This window comes from Python bivittatus, unplaced genomic scaffold (assembly GCF_059951505.1).
Source record: "Python bivittatus isolate LINGU-HERP-01145 unplaced genomic scaffold, Pbiv_v1 ctg000120_np1212, whole genome shotgun sequence".
NCBI lineage: Eukaryota > Metazoa > Chordata > Lepidosauria > Squamata > Pythonidae > Python > Python bivittatus.
The window spans coordinates 7,525,751-7,541,440 of record NW_028277037.1 but is presented as its reverse complement, the minus strand read 5'-3'; the positions used below and the strand labels follow the sequence as shown (position 1 = coordinate 7,541,440).

Sequence of the window (15,690 nt, the reverse complement as noted above, 5' to 3'; positions counted from 1 at the left end):
GCATACCTCATGGACAATCAAATATAAATGTATACCAGCCATAGAACAGTAGTAGTATAAAAATCCTTCTGAACCTGAAGGACCAGTTTCAAATTCTAAACTCAGCCATTTTGAGCTCAAATACACTTCCAGAAAGGTAATAACAGCAATAGTTAATACTTCTGGGTAAGGCCTGAACATCCTGTTTCAACTTTGAGACATGTTGCATATCTCTAAAGAACAGTCGGAGCCAGTTTGGTGTACTGTAGTGGTTAAGGCATCAGGAGAGAAACCGGGAGACCGTGACTTCTAGTCCCACCTAGGCACAAAGCCAGCTGGGTGACCTTGGGCCAGTCCCTCTCTCTCAGCCCTAGGAAGAAGGCAATGGCAAGCCCCTTCTGAAAAACCTTGCCAAGAAAACTGCAGGGACTTGTCCAGGCAGTTTCCGAGAATCAGACACAATTGAATGGATTAAAAAAAAAAAAAAAGAACAATAGTTATTTGGTCCTGTCTAAGCATGATATGTGAACCTAGCCTCTTTCTTTGGAGGGTGTATATGTTAGAAAGCTGAAAAAGAAAAAAGTATAAGGCCAAATGGGTCTGCAACATGCAAATGTGATTATTTTTTTGTCGAATAAAAAGTAAAGTAGTGTTTATTTACATAAAGTACTCCTTTTAATTCTAAAAAAAGTTATTAGAGGAGTTTATTTTGTGGATTAGTTGAGAACTAGGTGCCTGTATTCTTCTGTATAGGATAAAAGAGAGATGATATGTTCTCTGGAAAAAAATGTGTATCCAGGAGGAATGTGAGATTAATGTTTGGTTCTTCATTCTGCCAGGCTGGTTGTTAATTACTTATTTATTAGGGTGCCTCATTGCTTGGCAACCATTTGTATCAAGACTGCATAGCCCACAGTTTGCTGCTGCCGGGATTCAGATTTACATGGTGAGGGGGATCTGCCCTTCACCTCTCTACTTTTCTCTCCCCCCTTGACAAGATGGAGAAAACAGAAAACAGCTGCTGCTTCTAAAAGGCAGTCTAAGACTACAAAGTTTTCCCAAAGAATAGAAAGAAGTCTTAAGACCCACCTTCTAACTAACAGGGGTGAAGTTAACCCATTCCTGTTGGGTTCATATTCCGTTGACCCCAAAGATACCTCACGGTAAACCCAACTACCCTTCAGTCCCTAAACCTCTTGCAGTTGTAAACCACTTCAAGAGGTTTAATAAGAAGAGATACACAAGCATTTTAAATAAAAATAAGTACAAAATAAAATTGACAGTTTAATTTTGGCACATTAAGAATGCTCTTGAAAGTTTCATAACACTGCAGCAGGTTGGCTACTGCTAAGGATGTCTTAAATAATGCAGCTTGCTATTTTTGTGGTATATTAAAAGATTTAGAATAAATCTTTCTGTGATTTAATTTCATATCTAAGATACTATTTTTTTGCAGAGTTTGATCCAGGATGTGCTTATACATATTACTCTAGCATTAATGTTTTTATTTAGTTTTTAAAGATAGGCAGACTTACCTCAAAGTTGAGAACTCTGCCTCAATGTTGATATATTGACAATGTGGTGGAGGTCTGCTTTATGGAAAGGATATTCAGTTATGGTTATGCTAATTAAAGAGTCAATATGGTATAGCAATTAAGATGTTGGATTAGGACAAGAAAAGACCCAGGTTCTAGTCCACCTTTAGCCATGGAAGCTCACTTCGTGACTTTTGGACAAATCACCCTTTCTCAGCCCATCCTACCTCATGGGGTTATTGTTATGAGGAAGAATTGGAAAAGGGAGTTGTATGTATGGCTTGGGATCAGGTTATTTGTGGGACTGTCTTTCCCCGCTTATACCTATCCATCCTGTTACATCTGGCAGGAAGGGCATGCTCTGGGTCCTGTTTGCTAGGGAGCGTCAGCCGCCCAGAGTCCCCCATTGTGGGGAGATGGGCGGGGACAAGTTTACTAAATCAATCAATCAATCAGTCAATCAATCAATCAATCAATCTGGCAGGAGCCAGGAGGAGAGCCTTTCCTTTCATGATGCCAACCCTCTGGAACATCATTCCCCCAGTGATGAGACTCATCCCAACCTTGCTGGCCTTTAGCAAGGATTTGGAAACCAGGTTTTTTTTAGTCAAGCTGAGGGCCCCATATATGTGGCTGAGCCCATGTCATAGTTGTGCAAATTATTGTTGTTGCTTAGTTTTTCTCGGCTGCTATATGTTATTTATAATTTTTTAATGTGGCTTTTTATCTTGTTTTTAGATATTGTTAATTGCCCATCATCATAAATTTGAGATGGACAGCCATACAAATTGAATAAATAAATGTATGCCACCTTTTGCTGCAGGAAGAAAGACGGGATATAAATCTAGCACATTAATTAATTAGCTTATAAATATAAACTATATTTTAATTCATAGTTTTATAATTCATATTCTGTTTTATTTTCTTGGAAAGGCTGCCCATTCCCCCCACCCCAGTAGGAGGGCAAACTGATAGTTTCAGATTTTTTAAAATTTCAATTTTTACCTACCTAACTGGCATTGCATTAGTTAAGGATTGTGGGTGTTTACTCCAAACAATGTAGGAGGAATTAGATTTTCTATTTTGTATATGTAGGTATAAACTTTGGGTGACTACTGTTGGAAGAAATGTAAATAACAACTAAAAAACAGCAGAGAAATGTGGGTGCTTTTTAGTCATTGGAGAAAAAAATAAAATCAGCCTTTGTGCTGTGAGTGAAATTAAACGTATGAACCAAAAATCTTTAAAATGTGACTTCAGTGTATACTTTCTATTATATTCTTTTAACAGAACTACCAATGAAATTAAAAACCTGCAGTACCTACCTCGTACTAGCGAGCCTCGTGAAATGCTTTTTGAAGACAGGACGCGAGCACACGCAGATCACATAGGACAAGGATTTGAACGACAGACTACAGCTGCTGTAGGAGTATTAAAGGCAGTGCGTTGTGGAGAATGGTATGTAATTGCCAGTCTGTTCAGGAACAATATCTGCAGAATACTAGACATGTTTAGCATTGAGAAAAAGTGACTGAAAGTGGGATATGATAGCACCCTTCAAGTACTTGAAGGGTTGTCTCATAGAAAAAGGTCAAGTCTTGTTTTCTGTCATTCAAAAATGCAGGATATGGCATAATGATCTTTCCTTATAGATCAAGGCAATTTTGGATTAGGAAACATGTCCTATTGGTAAAGCAGTTTGAAGGTGGAACCAGTTAAACAGGGATGCTGAGATCTTCTTTACTGGATGTCTTCAGACATACCAATCAGGGATGCTTTAATTTGGATGCCTAGACTGAATGGAATGAAAGATTTTCCAAATCTTTTTCTAGACATATCATGGCAGAATTTTCTCACTAAACAGCATTCAGTAGCATAAAAAAAAGGAAGATATTTAAAATAATATTGAAGGAAGACATATTTTTGTTGCTATATTTATTAATGGGGTTAATCCACACAGAGTTATCTAGAAAAATGAAAATTATATCTTGATTGGAGAACTGTAATGCCTAGCACTTAAGGAATGGAATAATAATAATTAATCTTTTGGTTTGAATTGGGTTATGCACATTTTATTAAAAATATTTCCTTTTTCTGAAATTATTTGTTAGAATATAATAATAGGTATTCAAAAGGAAAATGCAGTATTAGTAGAATATGCTCTCATTTTGTAGAATAATCTTTTTTGTCCCATTTTGTCTCATAAGTACATACATGGAAATTTTTGGCTGATACCATTTCATTCCTGTGGTCCTCCCATGAATATATGAGTTGAGGATAGGTTTTGGACTCTGTATCGCATATGAAACCCATATGGCATAGCAGATGTAAAATGCTGTGAAAGTGAACTTGTAAATATTTCATTTTAATGCTGTCTAATAAATTGAAAACAGGAAAATGTTCTAACCTGAAGTATGATTTCTTTTCCTCATGAGCAAATTTAGATCAATCTAAATTTAGAACTGGTTTAGGAAGGTTATTTCTACTTACAAACTATGTAATTTTCTATTTCTTAGTTCTGTGAATTGTACTGAATTATTTAAGATTGGAAAATGAAAGTCAGTTGTTAAAGCATTGTTATGACTATGAGTGTTTTTATACCTGCTGATAATTGAATTACACTTTTTAAGATTGGAAAATGAAAGTGAGATGTTAAAGCATTGTTATGACTGTGAGCATTACCTGAAGACAGACTGATTTCAAGCATTACTGCAGAAGCTCTTCAGATATGTATTTAAGCTAGAACATGCTCCAGAACATGTATGTAAGGGAAGCTTTTACTATTAGCAATAATATATCTTGGGAAATGATTCTCAGTGACTTACATACGTTTCTGTAAAATGGAAAATTGATTTTTTGAAACAAAAGATTAAAATGATCATTTTATTATTATCATTAGAACTTTGTTCCGGTGAGTAATTGATGAGCTAAAATACTACTGACCATGTAGAACAAATAGCATAACAGAGAAATGAGAAGCACTTGTTTGTATTAAACTCAGGCCTGCTGCATTTGGAAAATTAGATGTATAGACTGAAAGTGGTCTTAACAGCAACCTTTTTGACAATGCTAGAAATAAAGGTAGTCCTCATTTAGTGACCATTCATAGGTACAGCAGTGATGAAAAAAAACTTTACGACCGTTCCTCTCATTTACGACTTTCACAGGTCTGTAAAGCAGAGGAAAGCTGAAGTAAGATTAAAAGCACAGTCGCGATTTCACTTAGTGACTGCTTCACTTAAAAACCGAGTTACTGGTTCCAATTGTGGTTGCTAAACAAGGACTACCTGTAAAGGTTAGGTAGACTAAAATACTAAGATACTTGCAGAGAGGGAGAAAGAATGAGAAAGGTACAAAGGAGACAGGGAGATCCTGTGGCAATTACACAAACTTAATGTAGTATTTTGCAGGTGATCCATATATGGAATCAGGAATAGCAGAAGAGCTGGTAGTAGAGAATGGCTAGCTGTGTGACCAGGCTCACTCTGTTTACCTCCTTTAGATTTTTCTCTGACTTCTCTCACAGGGATCTTTGAATTCCTCTAAAGGAGTTCAGTGAAACCAAGGTATCTAGTAATCAGAAGGAAGACCACATATGTGGGACAAAACCGGACTCACATCTTGTTTGGGAATGCAATGAATTGTCCTGAAGATGACATTGGAATGTTGTGGAACTAGGTGCTTCAGAGGTAGAGCATAGAGATTCTCTGTCTCTAAGGGTTAGTTTGGTTAGATGATCACAGTGTTTCCAATAAATTTCCCATATTGCAAGCATGTTTTTCCCTTACTATATTAGGCTTTTTTTCCATTAGAAGACATAGAGCCAGGGTGGGTGGACATGGTAGAGAACCATAAGAAAGTCCTGAGCCATCAATATTTGAAAAAGGACATGATATGTAGGTGTTTCTGCCAGTGCTTCAAATCTCTCAGCAATTCAAAATAAAAAGGACAATAAAGAGGTTCTGCCTAGTTAATAGAAACTTGGAACTACTTGGTGGTCCAAACATCTCTGTAATAAAAGGATAGGAACAAAAGAACATTACAAGGAGTATTTTAATGACTCAATAATACGTTAGAAATTTTGGTGACCTGGACAGAGATGACTGGATTGTTTACCTCCAGGCTCTTACATGTAATTCTAAGACTCATCTTTGAATTTAAAGGTAGGGCAGGAAATCAAAGTACACATTTTGAAGGAATTAGACAACATAATAAAGAGCCTCTGTGTACAAAAACTAAATACAGCTCTTTCCCTTTTTGTGTTTCATGGGAGGGAAATATTAAAAGAGTGATTTTTAAAGAATAAAAGTTTAAAGTGGGATGTAGTGTGTTGGATATTGATTATGTTTACCTATAAACTAGTTTCTGGGACAAGGAACTTGGGAAACTGTATTTTAAATTAGTTTATAAAAACTATACAAGATAAATACATACAGATGACTTTTGGTGGTTACTATTTGGTTGTGGGCATTTCCCAGTGAATAAAAGTATTTAAGGACATGATACCCACTAACAAGTTCATTTTCAAATGTACTCTGAAGAATCCTGCAGCATGGCTAGTGAAGCATCAGCACATACTGATGTTCTCATACAACATTACCTGGAACATTCCCCAGTAAATAGCTGTGAAGCTTACCCTCTGTTTACTTTTTAGTGTCTATTTTTTAATCATAATATGAGACTATGTCTGGATAAGTACAGAAGGAATTTTTGCTTTAAAGGATTTTTTTCTTGGGTTTTTCTTTTTGAATCTCAGTGAAAGTAGTACATATACATATTAAATACAGTTGTTACAAATGTTGTATTTCAATGATAAATTAAGCAGATAGTAACATTTCCAAGTCCTAGTGACTTACTTTATGGATATCTCCATGTAGTGTTCTTGGAAATAATGCTTTGCCACTGTCTTCTTCCATTTTGTTTATTTATTTATTTCCCTGACTACTCTAAAGGTCTCCCATCCAAGTACTTAATCAAGATTAAGCTTCTGTATAGCTTCCAAGCTCAGACAGTGCTAGCGAGATGCTGCCATCTACTGAGACAGTAAGATACTGAGTTGACAGTAAGATACTGAGAGTTGCTCAGAATAAAAGTAAAACTTTGTTTTAGTTTATGTTAGTCTGTTGCTGAACTATTTGCTTCATTTCTCATTAAGCAACAATTACAGGATATTCTTGTTTGGAAACTAAATCATAGCACGAGGTACAGAACTTTGGCATCAGTTACAACTGTGCCTTCCTGATGGCCTTTTATTTAAATAATTGTAGTCATAGTAAATACTGGATCGCTTTTACTAAGGCGAAATGACATATTTTACTATCACATATATTGAAAGATATCCCTACCCTTGACAGTATCCCTGTTGAAGAAGGATTTTGTCCTTGCAATAGTGAAGAGGTAGAATTGGTGGAACATATTCTCTTGATTTGTGATTTTTATCTGGGGGAATCACTTATATCTGATTTGTTCTATATTAAGAATGATACCAGTCAACTCTGATTTTGAATATGTTTAGTTCTTGTTGCCTGATAGAGATCCCAAGGTGACACTTAAAGCAACCAAATTTTGGATGGTGGCTATCTAACTTAAGGACACAACTACCAAATTATTTAGTAGTGGTTGATTTTTTCTGGTATATTGTTTATAGTTAATTGGTGATGAATAATTAAGTTTGCTTTTTTTTTTTTTTTTGGTAGTGGCTAATGCATAGGTTCTGTGGAATTTATATTTTGTTCTGTTTCATGTTGAGTGTCTTGGTTGTAATAAACTCATTACTAATACATTGCCGAAGCTGAAAAGTAGAAAAGACAGAATTATCTGGGCTTGACTTTATATTACCATGATAAATCTTCTGTTTAACAGACTGTTTGGTGGGAATTGGGTGTCTGTTAAATTTAAATGTCCATTAAAGATATGCTATATCAACTTTACTTACCCAGTGTATTCAGTACATGGGAAAAACAAATTTTCAGTAGTTCATTTTACATTTTGTACAGAACAAAAACAATACTGCTATATGAGATTTCATTTTTCATTAATTGTGTGTCAGAATCAATTTTGTTTTAGTTATAGAATGGAACAGGAGAAGAAAAGCCAGCATGCACATGCGCACGTGCGCGCGCACACACACACACACAGAGTATATTAGAGAGAGGGAGAGAGGAGAAAAGTACTTTGTTTTAATGATTGGTTTGAAGAAATGTCCAGTTTCAATAGTCTTGGAAGCATGCTGCTTCTGTATGTTTATCTCTCGAAGAGCATGTAAACATGGATAGTTTGGCCGGATTTCACAATTGAAACCAATGATAGAAATCATATTGTCAAGGGATCTCAGTGCCAATAACGTTACTTTGGGATTTCACAAGTTTCCTTTACTGTCATCTTGATTTCTTGCCAAACATAGTCTCTGCATTTCACTCTCTGATATCACCTGCTACATAGAATTGCCTATCATCTTAATCACTACAAGACATCATTCACCAGCTTTTTGGATGGTTTTGCAGTAGTCATGGCCTTCAAATCATTCAAAGTGCAGTCTCTATCAACATTGTAAAGCATTTTTTTCTTATGAAAATTGGAAATCATATTGCTTTTTTAAAGCTGCAAGAAAGTTGTAGATTGCTGGCTTTAAATTTTAAAGAGGATAGCTGTCCTTCTGCATCTTTTATCTGGTTCATCTTCCAGCACAGCTATCACCTCTTCCAAAAATCTCTTCCTGTACAGTCTTTTGGTTGCAAGAATGGTTCATTGGCTGATTGATTGATACTGTGTTTTGGGGCTGAAACTTGCTATTAAACTCTCATCTTCATTCTCATTTTTTTCTGATGGATGAAGGGGAGTATTTTGAAGAGTTAGAGCTTTCATTTGCTAAAGTGGTATTTCCAGCATCTCCTTCTAATACATCTGATTTTGGGCACAAAGAGGAAGAACCATTTTTGAAAAATGATAATGTAAACTATAATGTGAATTGTAATATATGACTGGCAATTGTTTCATGATGTCTTTCAGCACTATTGGATTATGCAATTTGCATACTGTGATCAGCTGTGCATTCCATCTGTGATTGTGCAGTGTGATGCCAAGATCTTCTCCTTGCTGATTTTTTTGTCTTCTATTGATCTTTCATGCTTGAATGCCTGGGTGTTTAGGGACTGTGCGCCAGAATAAACCAGCCTCATCTGTGTTGAATTCAACACAGTATGAGGCATTCACTATCAGTGATTTTATGTAACTTTGTCCTTAAAGGCTAAGTTTCCTCAGTTGGGACAGATGTTCACCACCTGTTTGTTCACAGTTCCAAAATTACAAACCACAGACATGCAAATCTAGATTCATGTGGTTTGCAACTGTATTAGCTGCTGATTTTTAGTTCTATTCCACATAAATTAACCCCACCTGAACATAGTTTCACTGCTGCTTCACTAAATGTGGTTTCATGCCCCATTTTAAAACTTTTTTTAACCCCAAGTGCAGTTTATGTACTGCTATTAGTTATATTACACTGAAGACATACTTCTTCAGTTGTCTTTTTGCTTTACAAATATCACAAACAGTTTGTGTGTTTTTACCCCATACTTTTCTCAGGCACATGCAGTGGGTGTCTCTGGGTCTAGTTTATCAATCAGTTGTAACCTGCGTTGCGTGGTGACATTTATTCTTTGTTTCCATCCACTGCTTTTTTCCCCACTGCTGAATTGCATACTGGGGAACTCCGCAGTCATCTTCTGCCCATGATGTAAGCTTTTGAACTCATCTGAGATTGCAAGCAACAGCAAACCGAATACCAATAATGCCAAGATCACCGGTTGATGCATAGAAGAGAGAAGGCCAATGTGTACGCAAAAAGAAATAACACTACTGTATATGCAGATGTGTGTGTTGTCTAGGTTACTTTGGAAACAGCAGAGTTTGACCATTAAACACAGGTGGTGTCTGAATGAAAATTTGTCTGTTGTATTTGAAGGGCTCTAAACTGAGGTCTGTTAAACCGAGGGTGGCCATTTGATCATAACTGAGTGAGGGAGCCTGTAAGTAAGACGATTTATTTAAAATATTTGTCTCCTTCTGTGTTTAAATGATAGACTGTGACTAAAAGTTACAGGAGAAACTATAAAAAAACTTAATAAAGCATTGGTACATCAGAAAAAAATTAAATGGTATGAACATCTGCAGTATAGGAGGATGGTTAAATTGACTTAGCTTTTTATTATTTAGAAGGAAAAGTGGACAGAGACTGCTTCAGCTGTTTCAGAGCACAAGTAAGAACTTCTTATAAGAACAGTCCATATCTGTTTGAGAAGTGCATGAAGGATTCCAACATTTTATCAATAATTAGCAAAATCTGCATTTAATTTAGCTTGGTAATGATAGATGACCAAGAATTCAATTTAGGTGAGGATTCCACCAATTGCATTCACCTTGTGGAGAATATAAAGCCCATTGTTTTGGATGGTTTGATTGTTAAAAATACGGGCCTTACTTGTGCCATTATAGGCAAGGAAATGTTGAACCCTTTGACTGATGAGCAGTCAGAGAATTATAGGGAAGTTGGTGGGAAATAGTGAAGTAGGGGAAAACATGAAGGATCTCTTACATAGGAATAAACATGTTTTACAAGAGAAATCTAAAAGCCTTAAGGAGAGTGAGCAGTGGAATTTTGACTTTAAAGAAGTGCTTAACAAGCCTTACAAAAGACTAAGACAGAAAGAGGCACTTATCTAGTCTTGAAAGAAAAAGGTTAGAGAGAAACTGAGGAATAAGGACGTTTGATTAGAGTAATATTGTAAAAAACCAAGTGTTGGTGACAATATAATGCCTAAAATGTAAGATTAGGATTGGGAGATTTGAAGTCTAGTCCATCTTCAACTTCCTGAGTGACTTTGGGCCAATCATGCTCTCAACTCAATCTACCACACAAGGTTGTTGTAGGGAAAAATGGGAAGAGCTAGGTATGCTGCCTTGAGCTCCTGAACAAAAGGTAGGATATAAATGAAATTAATAACAGTAAATATGAAACCTAGTATTTTGACACATTAAGAAAAAAAAACCTACCTTCTCTTCACCTTTGTTAAGTTTAATAAAATGTGCTTTTTTGGAAATCTTCATTACGCTAATATTCCTCACAACTCTAGAATATAAGATTACCCATCAAGGAGACAGGAAATACTGAATGGGCAGAGTTACAAGCAAACAAAATTGGTTCTCAGCAATAATGTTGAGTAGGAAAAGAAAAATAGATGCTTACAACTATTTTCCAATGATCATACTGTTTTGTGGTATGCTTTCTTAAAATAGCAAAGTTATGTTTATACTAATTAATCTGATCAGGCTTATTTCATGTAGCTAAAGTAGAAAGATGAGGTGCTTTTTATGACATTTAGGAGGTGGAAATATTTGGCTGAACATGACTGAGGGAAGCTAAGCAGTATTTGCCCTGATTAATACTTGGATGGGAGGCCACTAATGCATTTCAAAGCAGTAAGCTAAAGTGAGAAGTCAAAAATATGCTTATGCCAAACCACTTCCATACCGTTATCAGAAAAACTGCATGGATGTGTCTAACTAGTTATCAGGAGTTGTGTTCAACTTGGTGTCAGGCCCAGCCCAAGAGCAACGGTGAAACAATCCAGTTGAGTTCAGTTCTTTTATTTGCTTACACCATATAGACAGAATCTTGCCAGACTAAATCTGTACTACTGCAACTAGTGGATATACCCCGGGAGATTCTAGGGAGTGGCTATCCTGAACCTCTTTCGCTCCCCACGCTCCTCCTGCAGACTGTGTGGTCTTTTGTCTTCTTTCCCTTCCTGGAATGCACACCCTCCTTCCTGATAGCTTGATCTCTGCTGCAGTCCACCACTTCTGGAGGTGTCTTTACCATTATATTTAAGCTTAGTTTTTAGTTTTAGACATCAGTAAATGGCTGTTTTGTTCCAAAAGGTATAGCTACACTGTGCTGCTACATGAAAAGAAAAAAAAAATTCAGTTGCTCTTGATTGCTTAGTGTTTGGGCTTCCCCAAAATTGGAACATCAATCTTTTTATATTTATAGTGTTTTGTTTAACTTGCTTATAAATATTGAGAAAACAACAATCTTTTAATTTTAATAAACCTGAATGGCAACTTTGGTTTTTTTTCTTTGTGTAGGGTTGAACGACCTCGCATAACCAAAGACGTAATTTGTTTTCATGCGGATGATTTCTTAGAGGTAGTTCAACGACTGCAGTTAGATTTGCATGAACCTCCACTTTCACAGGTAACTATTTTGATAGATTGATGCTATTTAAGAACGTTATGCTTTGAAAAAGATCTTTATTTTCTTTCTTTTTCCTTCTAGTGTGTCCAGTGGGTTGATGATGCAAAACTTAACCAATTGCGAAGGGAAGGCATTCGATATGCCAGAATTCAGTTATATGATAATGATATTTACTTTATTCCAAGGAATGTTATACATCAGTTTAAGACAGTTTCAGCTGTGTGTAGTTTGGCGTGGCACGTTCGGCTCAAACTCTACCACTCAGAGGGAGAAAACCAAACCATCTATGAAAAAGATCCCCAAACCGATCCTACATCTTCTGTTACAGGACTTCAGACTGATAGTATAATCCGTCCAGTTGACATAAATGCCTCTGAAGACACCAAATTTTTAAGTAGCCTTCAGACTAAATATGTGAAACAGGAGGTTTCACACACGCAACATGAATCTGCTTTCTCTCTCCAGAATAAAGAGGAGCCAGTTACAGTTAACCTTCCTGAAAAGATGGTTGCCTCCAGTGCTGTAGAATGTCAGAAAGTTAAAGCAAGACTGGATCATGTTCAGTTGACAGGGTCAAGGCTTGAAACTGACTCTGAAATTGAGCTTGGTGACAAATACTTACAGGACAGCTTGTGCCCAAGGGGTCATGTGAATCTGGAAGATACAAGACAAAGTAGTTCAGCTTATCCAAGTCTGCATGGCAAACAAGAAGATGATTTTTTGTGTTAAGTGTGTGTGTATGTGTGTGTGTGTGTGTGTGTGTGTATATATATATATATATGTTTTTAAAGTACTTTTAAAATTAATGACATAATGTAAAGAGGCTTAAATTCTGTGAGGCAGGTTTCTTACTTGCCCTTACAGCTGTTACAGAAAATAGTTTATGTAGCTTTGTAACATTCCTCAGTGCCTGTCCATAACTGTAAACGTTTCAAAGCACTTAGGGCCAGATGCACTGTAAACACTGCAGGTGTAACATAAAAGTCTTTAAATATGAGTTGTAGGTTTTAGAATAGAGCTGACATTTAACATATATTTTTTGTAAGATAAGCCAGAATTCTTTTTGACAATTCCAGGCTTTTCCATAGAGCTTATTTATACCAATTTTTTTTCTTTTTAATGTGTCAGCACTGTAGTGTAAATAGCTTTTTTAAAAAAACAAAACAAAACAAAAACTTTTTAGTGTGATTTATATTAAAATGTGAGCCGCTTAATAAAGGTTCATAATAATTATTTTTATTTTGAAAAATCTCAGTCCTGGTAAAAAGGGATATATTCTTATATTAAAAATGCATAGATGTATTAAGTTAGATATAATTTGTTGTTGAATTTTCACAGAATCTTATCTGGAGAAGAATTTGAACATTTATAGCAAAGTTCTGCTAGAGCTATTCTACTGCCTGCCTGGAGTTAGAAAGGTACACTCCCTTTTGGTCAGATGGTATACATCGGAACTAAAGGGTAACTTTACTCCCTTTCCTTATTTTATTAAAGTTACACTTTAACAAGGATTGAGCATTTTAGTACTCTAAGAGGCATATGACTAAAGCAGAGACCCAGTGAATGGCAAATCATAAATAAATACAAAAAGAGGAATACAGGTTTAAAAAACAATAATACTACAGTTTGCCAGTTATTTGAACAAAATATATAAATAGACCAGCGGTGATCCACTTAATTCTTCTTTCCTGTCCTTTGGCTGGGCAGTAAATTCTGCAACATCAACGAGCAGATAACTAAAGAGAGTCTTATAATAAATTCAAGAAAGGAAAGAAGAAAAGAGCAATGCAATTACAACCAAGAATATAGCACCAGATCAATATAAATTTCCCTCATGCTTCTGGCTAAATAAAGTTAGGAATATGCTTAGTCTAATTCCTTCTGTATTAGAACTGAAACATAAGCCTTCCCTTCTGTAACAGAAAACAGGAACAACTGCCTTTTTCTGACCTCTCTTTTATGGCACAAACTCACAGTATTCCCAGCTGGGGGTATAACGTGAAAACTCCTGGACATTAAAATGTCAACACTTCCCTGCTGTTCTATCGTGAGTCTTCAGCTTTCCAACCCAGACTATGACTACCATTCATAGCAATTCTGGCCCCAGTTCGTGGTTAAACATTTAATTAACTTCTCCCTGTCATATCACTGAGTTACTTTGCTTGCAGTGGTGTAATTGTGGTAATTTTAGAGATAAGCAGATCATTATACTTCATTTGAAAGTAAGATTGTTTTAACATTGCATTTAATATGTGGGCCTAAATCCAGTTTGTGAGAAAATGCCACTGAAGCCAGTGACATAAAGTGGTTGAGAGTCAGCAAGTCTTACTCTTCAATGGGACTTAGTTATGTCTAACTTAAAATTGACCTTAGGGAATATACACTGCCTTGCTGCATCCTCCCTTGTTTCTCTACAAAAGAGAGACGGACATAATGAAAATATCAGTTGGAATGCTTTGCTGTACTGTATAGTGGAACCTTACTTTGCAATCTTAAAACTGTCAAAATGAAGGAGAAAGCAGATATAAGGATGGAGAATAATTCATCAGTTCTAACTGGACCTTTGGTAGAATAGTCATGTTTGATTTTAGCTTCTTTCACTTTAAACTGTATGGGTATTTTGAAGCTTTAATTTATAGTCTTGAAGAAGAAAAGCACAGCCAGAAGAAATGCCCTCGGACCTTTAAAGTGATGACATATAAAACCAGATACAAAAATTGCCATGCATTTTAAGCATTACTAGAAGGCTCTTATTATGAATGCAAGAGTCAACATCCTATTTTCTATACAAAGTTATGGTTATAGCCCTTTCAAATTGCTGCTGTCAGCAAACTCCACTATTTTTGTGTTTTTCGTACACAGATTGATAAATATGTCTTAACAATGTCAGGCAGTTTCTTTAATTTTTAAGAAGCTGTTTTTGTGTTTTCCCTTTGAGGTATGCAGCATGCTGAAAATGTTGTGAAGTGCTGAAACCTCCTTTTGTTTAAATCAGTTGTTCATCTGAAACTAAGCTCTCATTGGATGGTGTCATTTATATCTTTTGTAGGGCTCATGTATCTGACATGTAAAAACCAGGATGGCTTCTAGAAGGCAGCAACGTGTTAGAGTTCTCAGTATCTCTCTGCTGTCTTCTACTGATTATCTAAATCTTTGCAGGCCAGATATATTGGCCATAATCTTTTGTTTTTCCTCCAGAATTGTGTCCTTCCTAGTTTCCTTCCAGTTATCTATTTTGAATGGTGCAACAACATATAAATGCTACTTTTTATGATAAGTGCTCTGAGCCTTTTTGATACTCTCCACCTCACTCTAGATTTTAGGAGGAAACTACTAAAAAATCTCTACAGTTTAATCTTTTCCAAATAGAATAACTGTTGGCATTATGTTTGGTTATGACACCCTACCCTCCCTTTATTTTAACATACAGCAGGCAAAGAAGAACTTCAGCAATTGTAAACATTAGGAATTGGGTTGAAGAGATTGGTCCTTAAACATTTTTTTTTTTTTGGTTTTGGAATTTGAGATTTGATGGTAATACTCATGATCAGTGAAATCCGGAAAAATATGGTTAGCATTTCTGAAAATGGAGGATTGACAAACATTTGGAACCCTAGACCTAAAGTTTTAATGGAATGTAATTGACTACAAAATTTGTTTTGAAGTGAAAAATGTTTGTACTGTGTATCCCAGACAACAATGGACCATTCCAAAACTTAATTCATGGATTACGCTTAAAACTTGGTTTAATCATAGTATACAAATCACAGTTGCTTCATTGAGAAGGTGATGCACTTGAGAAGGTATAGGCACTTTCTGATGGAAGGGTCCTAGAACCTATTTATTATTTATACTTGGCTAATCAAGCAAAATTGTAATTCTTCTTAAGAGACTGAAGTGATGGGAAAATATGGGTGGGTT

General features: G+C 35.9%; 1 protein-coding gene across 2 annotated transcripts in view; it reads left to right on the top strand.

The window, feature by feature from the left end:
* The window catches only part of RSBN1L (round spermatid basic protein 1 like), a 43,451-nt gene extending 28,411 nt beyond the window's left edge, over positions 1 to 15,040 (top strand). For both annotated transcript variants that reach the window (XM_088134933.1, XM_088134931.1), the window contains 3 exons: positions 2,805 to 2,972; positions 11,661 to 11,769; positions 11,851 to 15,040. In XM_088134933.1, the coding sequence (XP_087991059.1) occupies positions 2,805 to 2,972; positions 11,661 to 11,769; positions 11,851 to 12,498 (925 nt within the window). In that variant the 3' untranslated portion in view covers positions 12,499 to 15,040. The remainder of the gene's footprint in view (positions 1 to 2,804; positions 2,973 to 11,660; positions 11,770 to 11,850) is intronic.
* Positions 15,041 to 15,690: the final 650 nt, after the last annotated feature.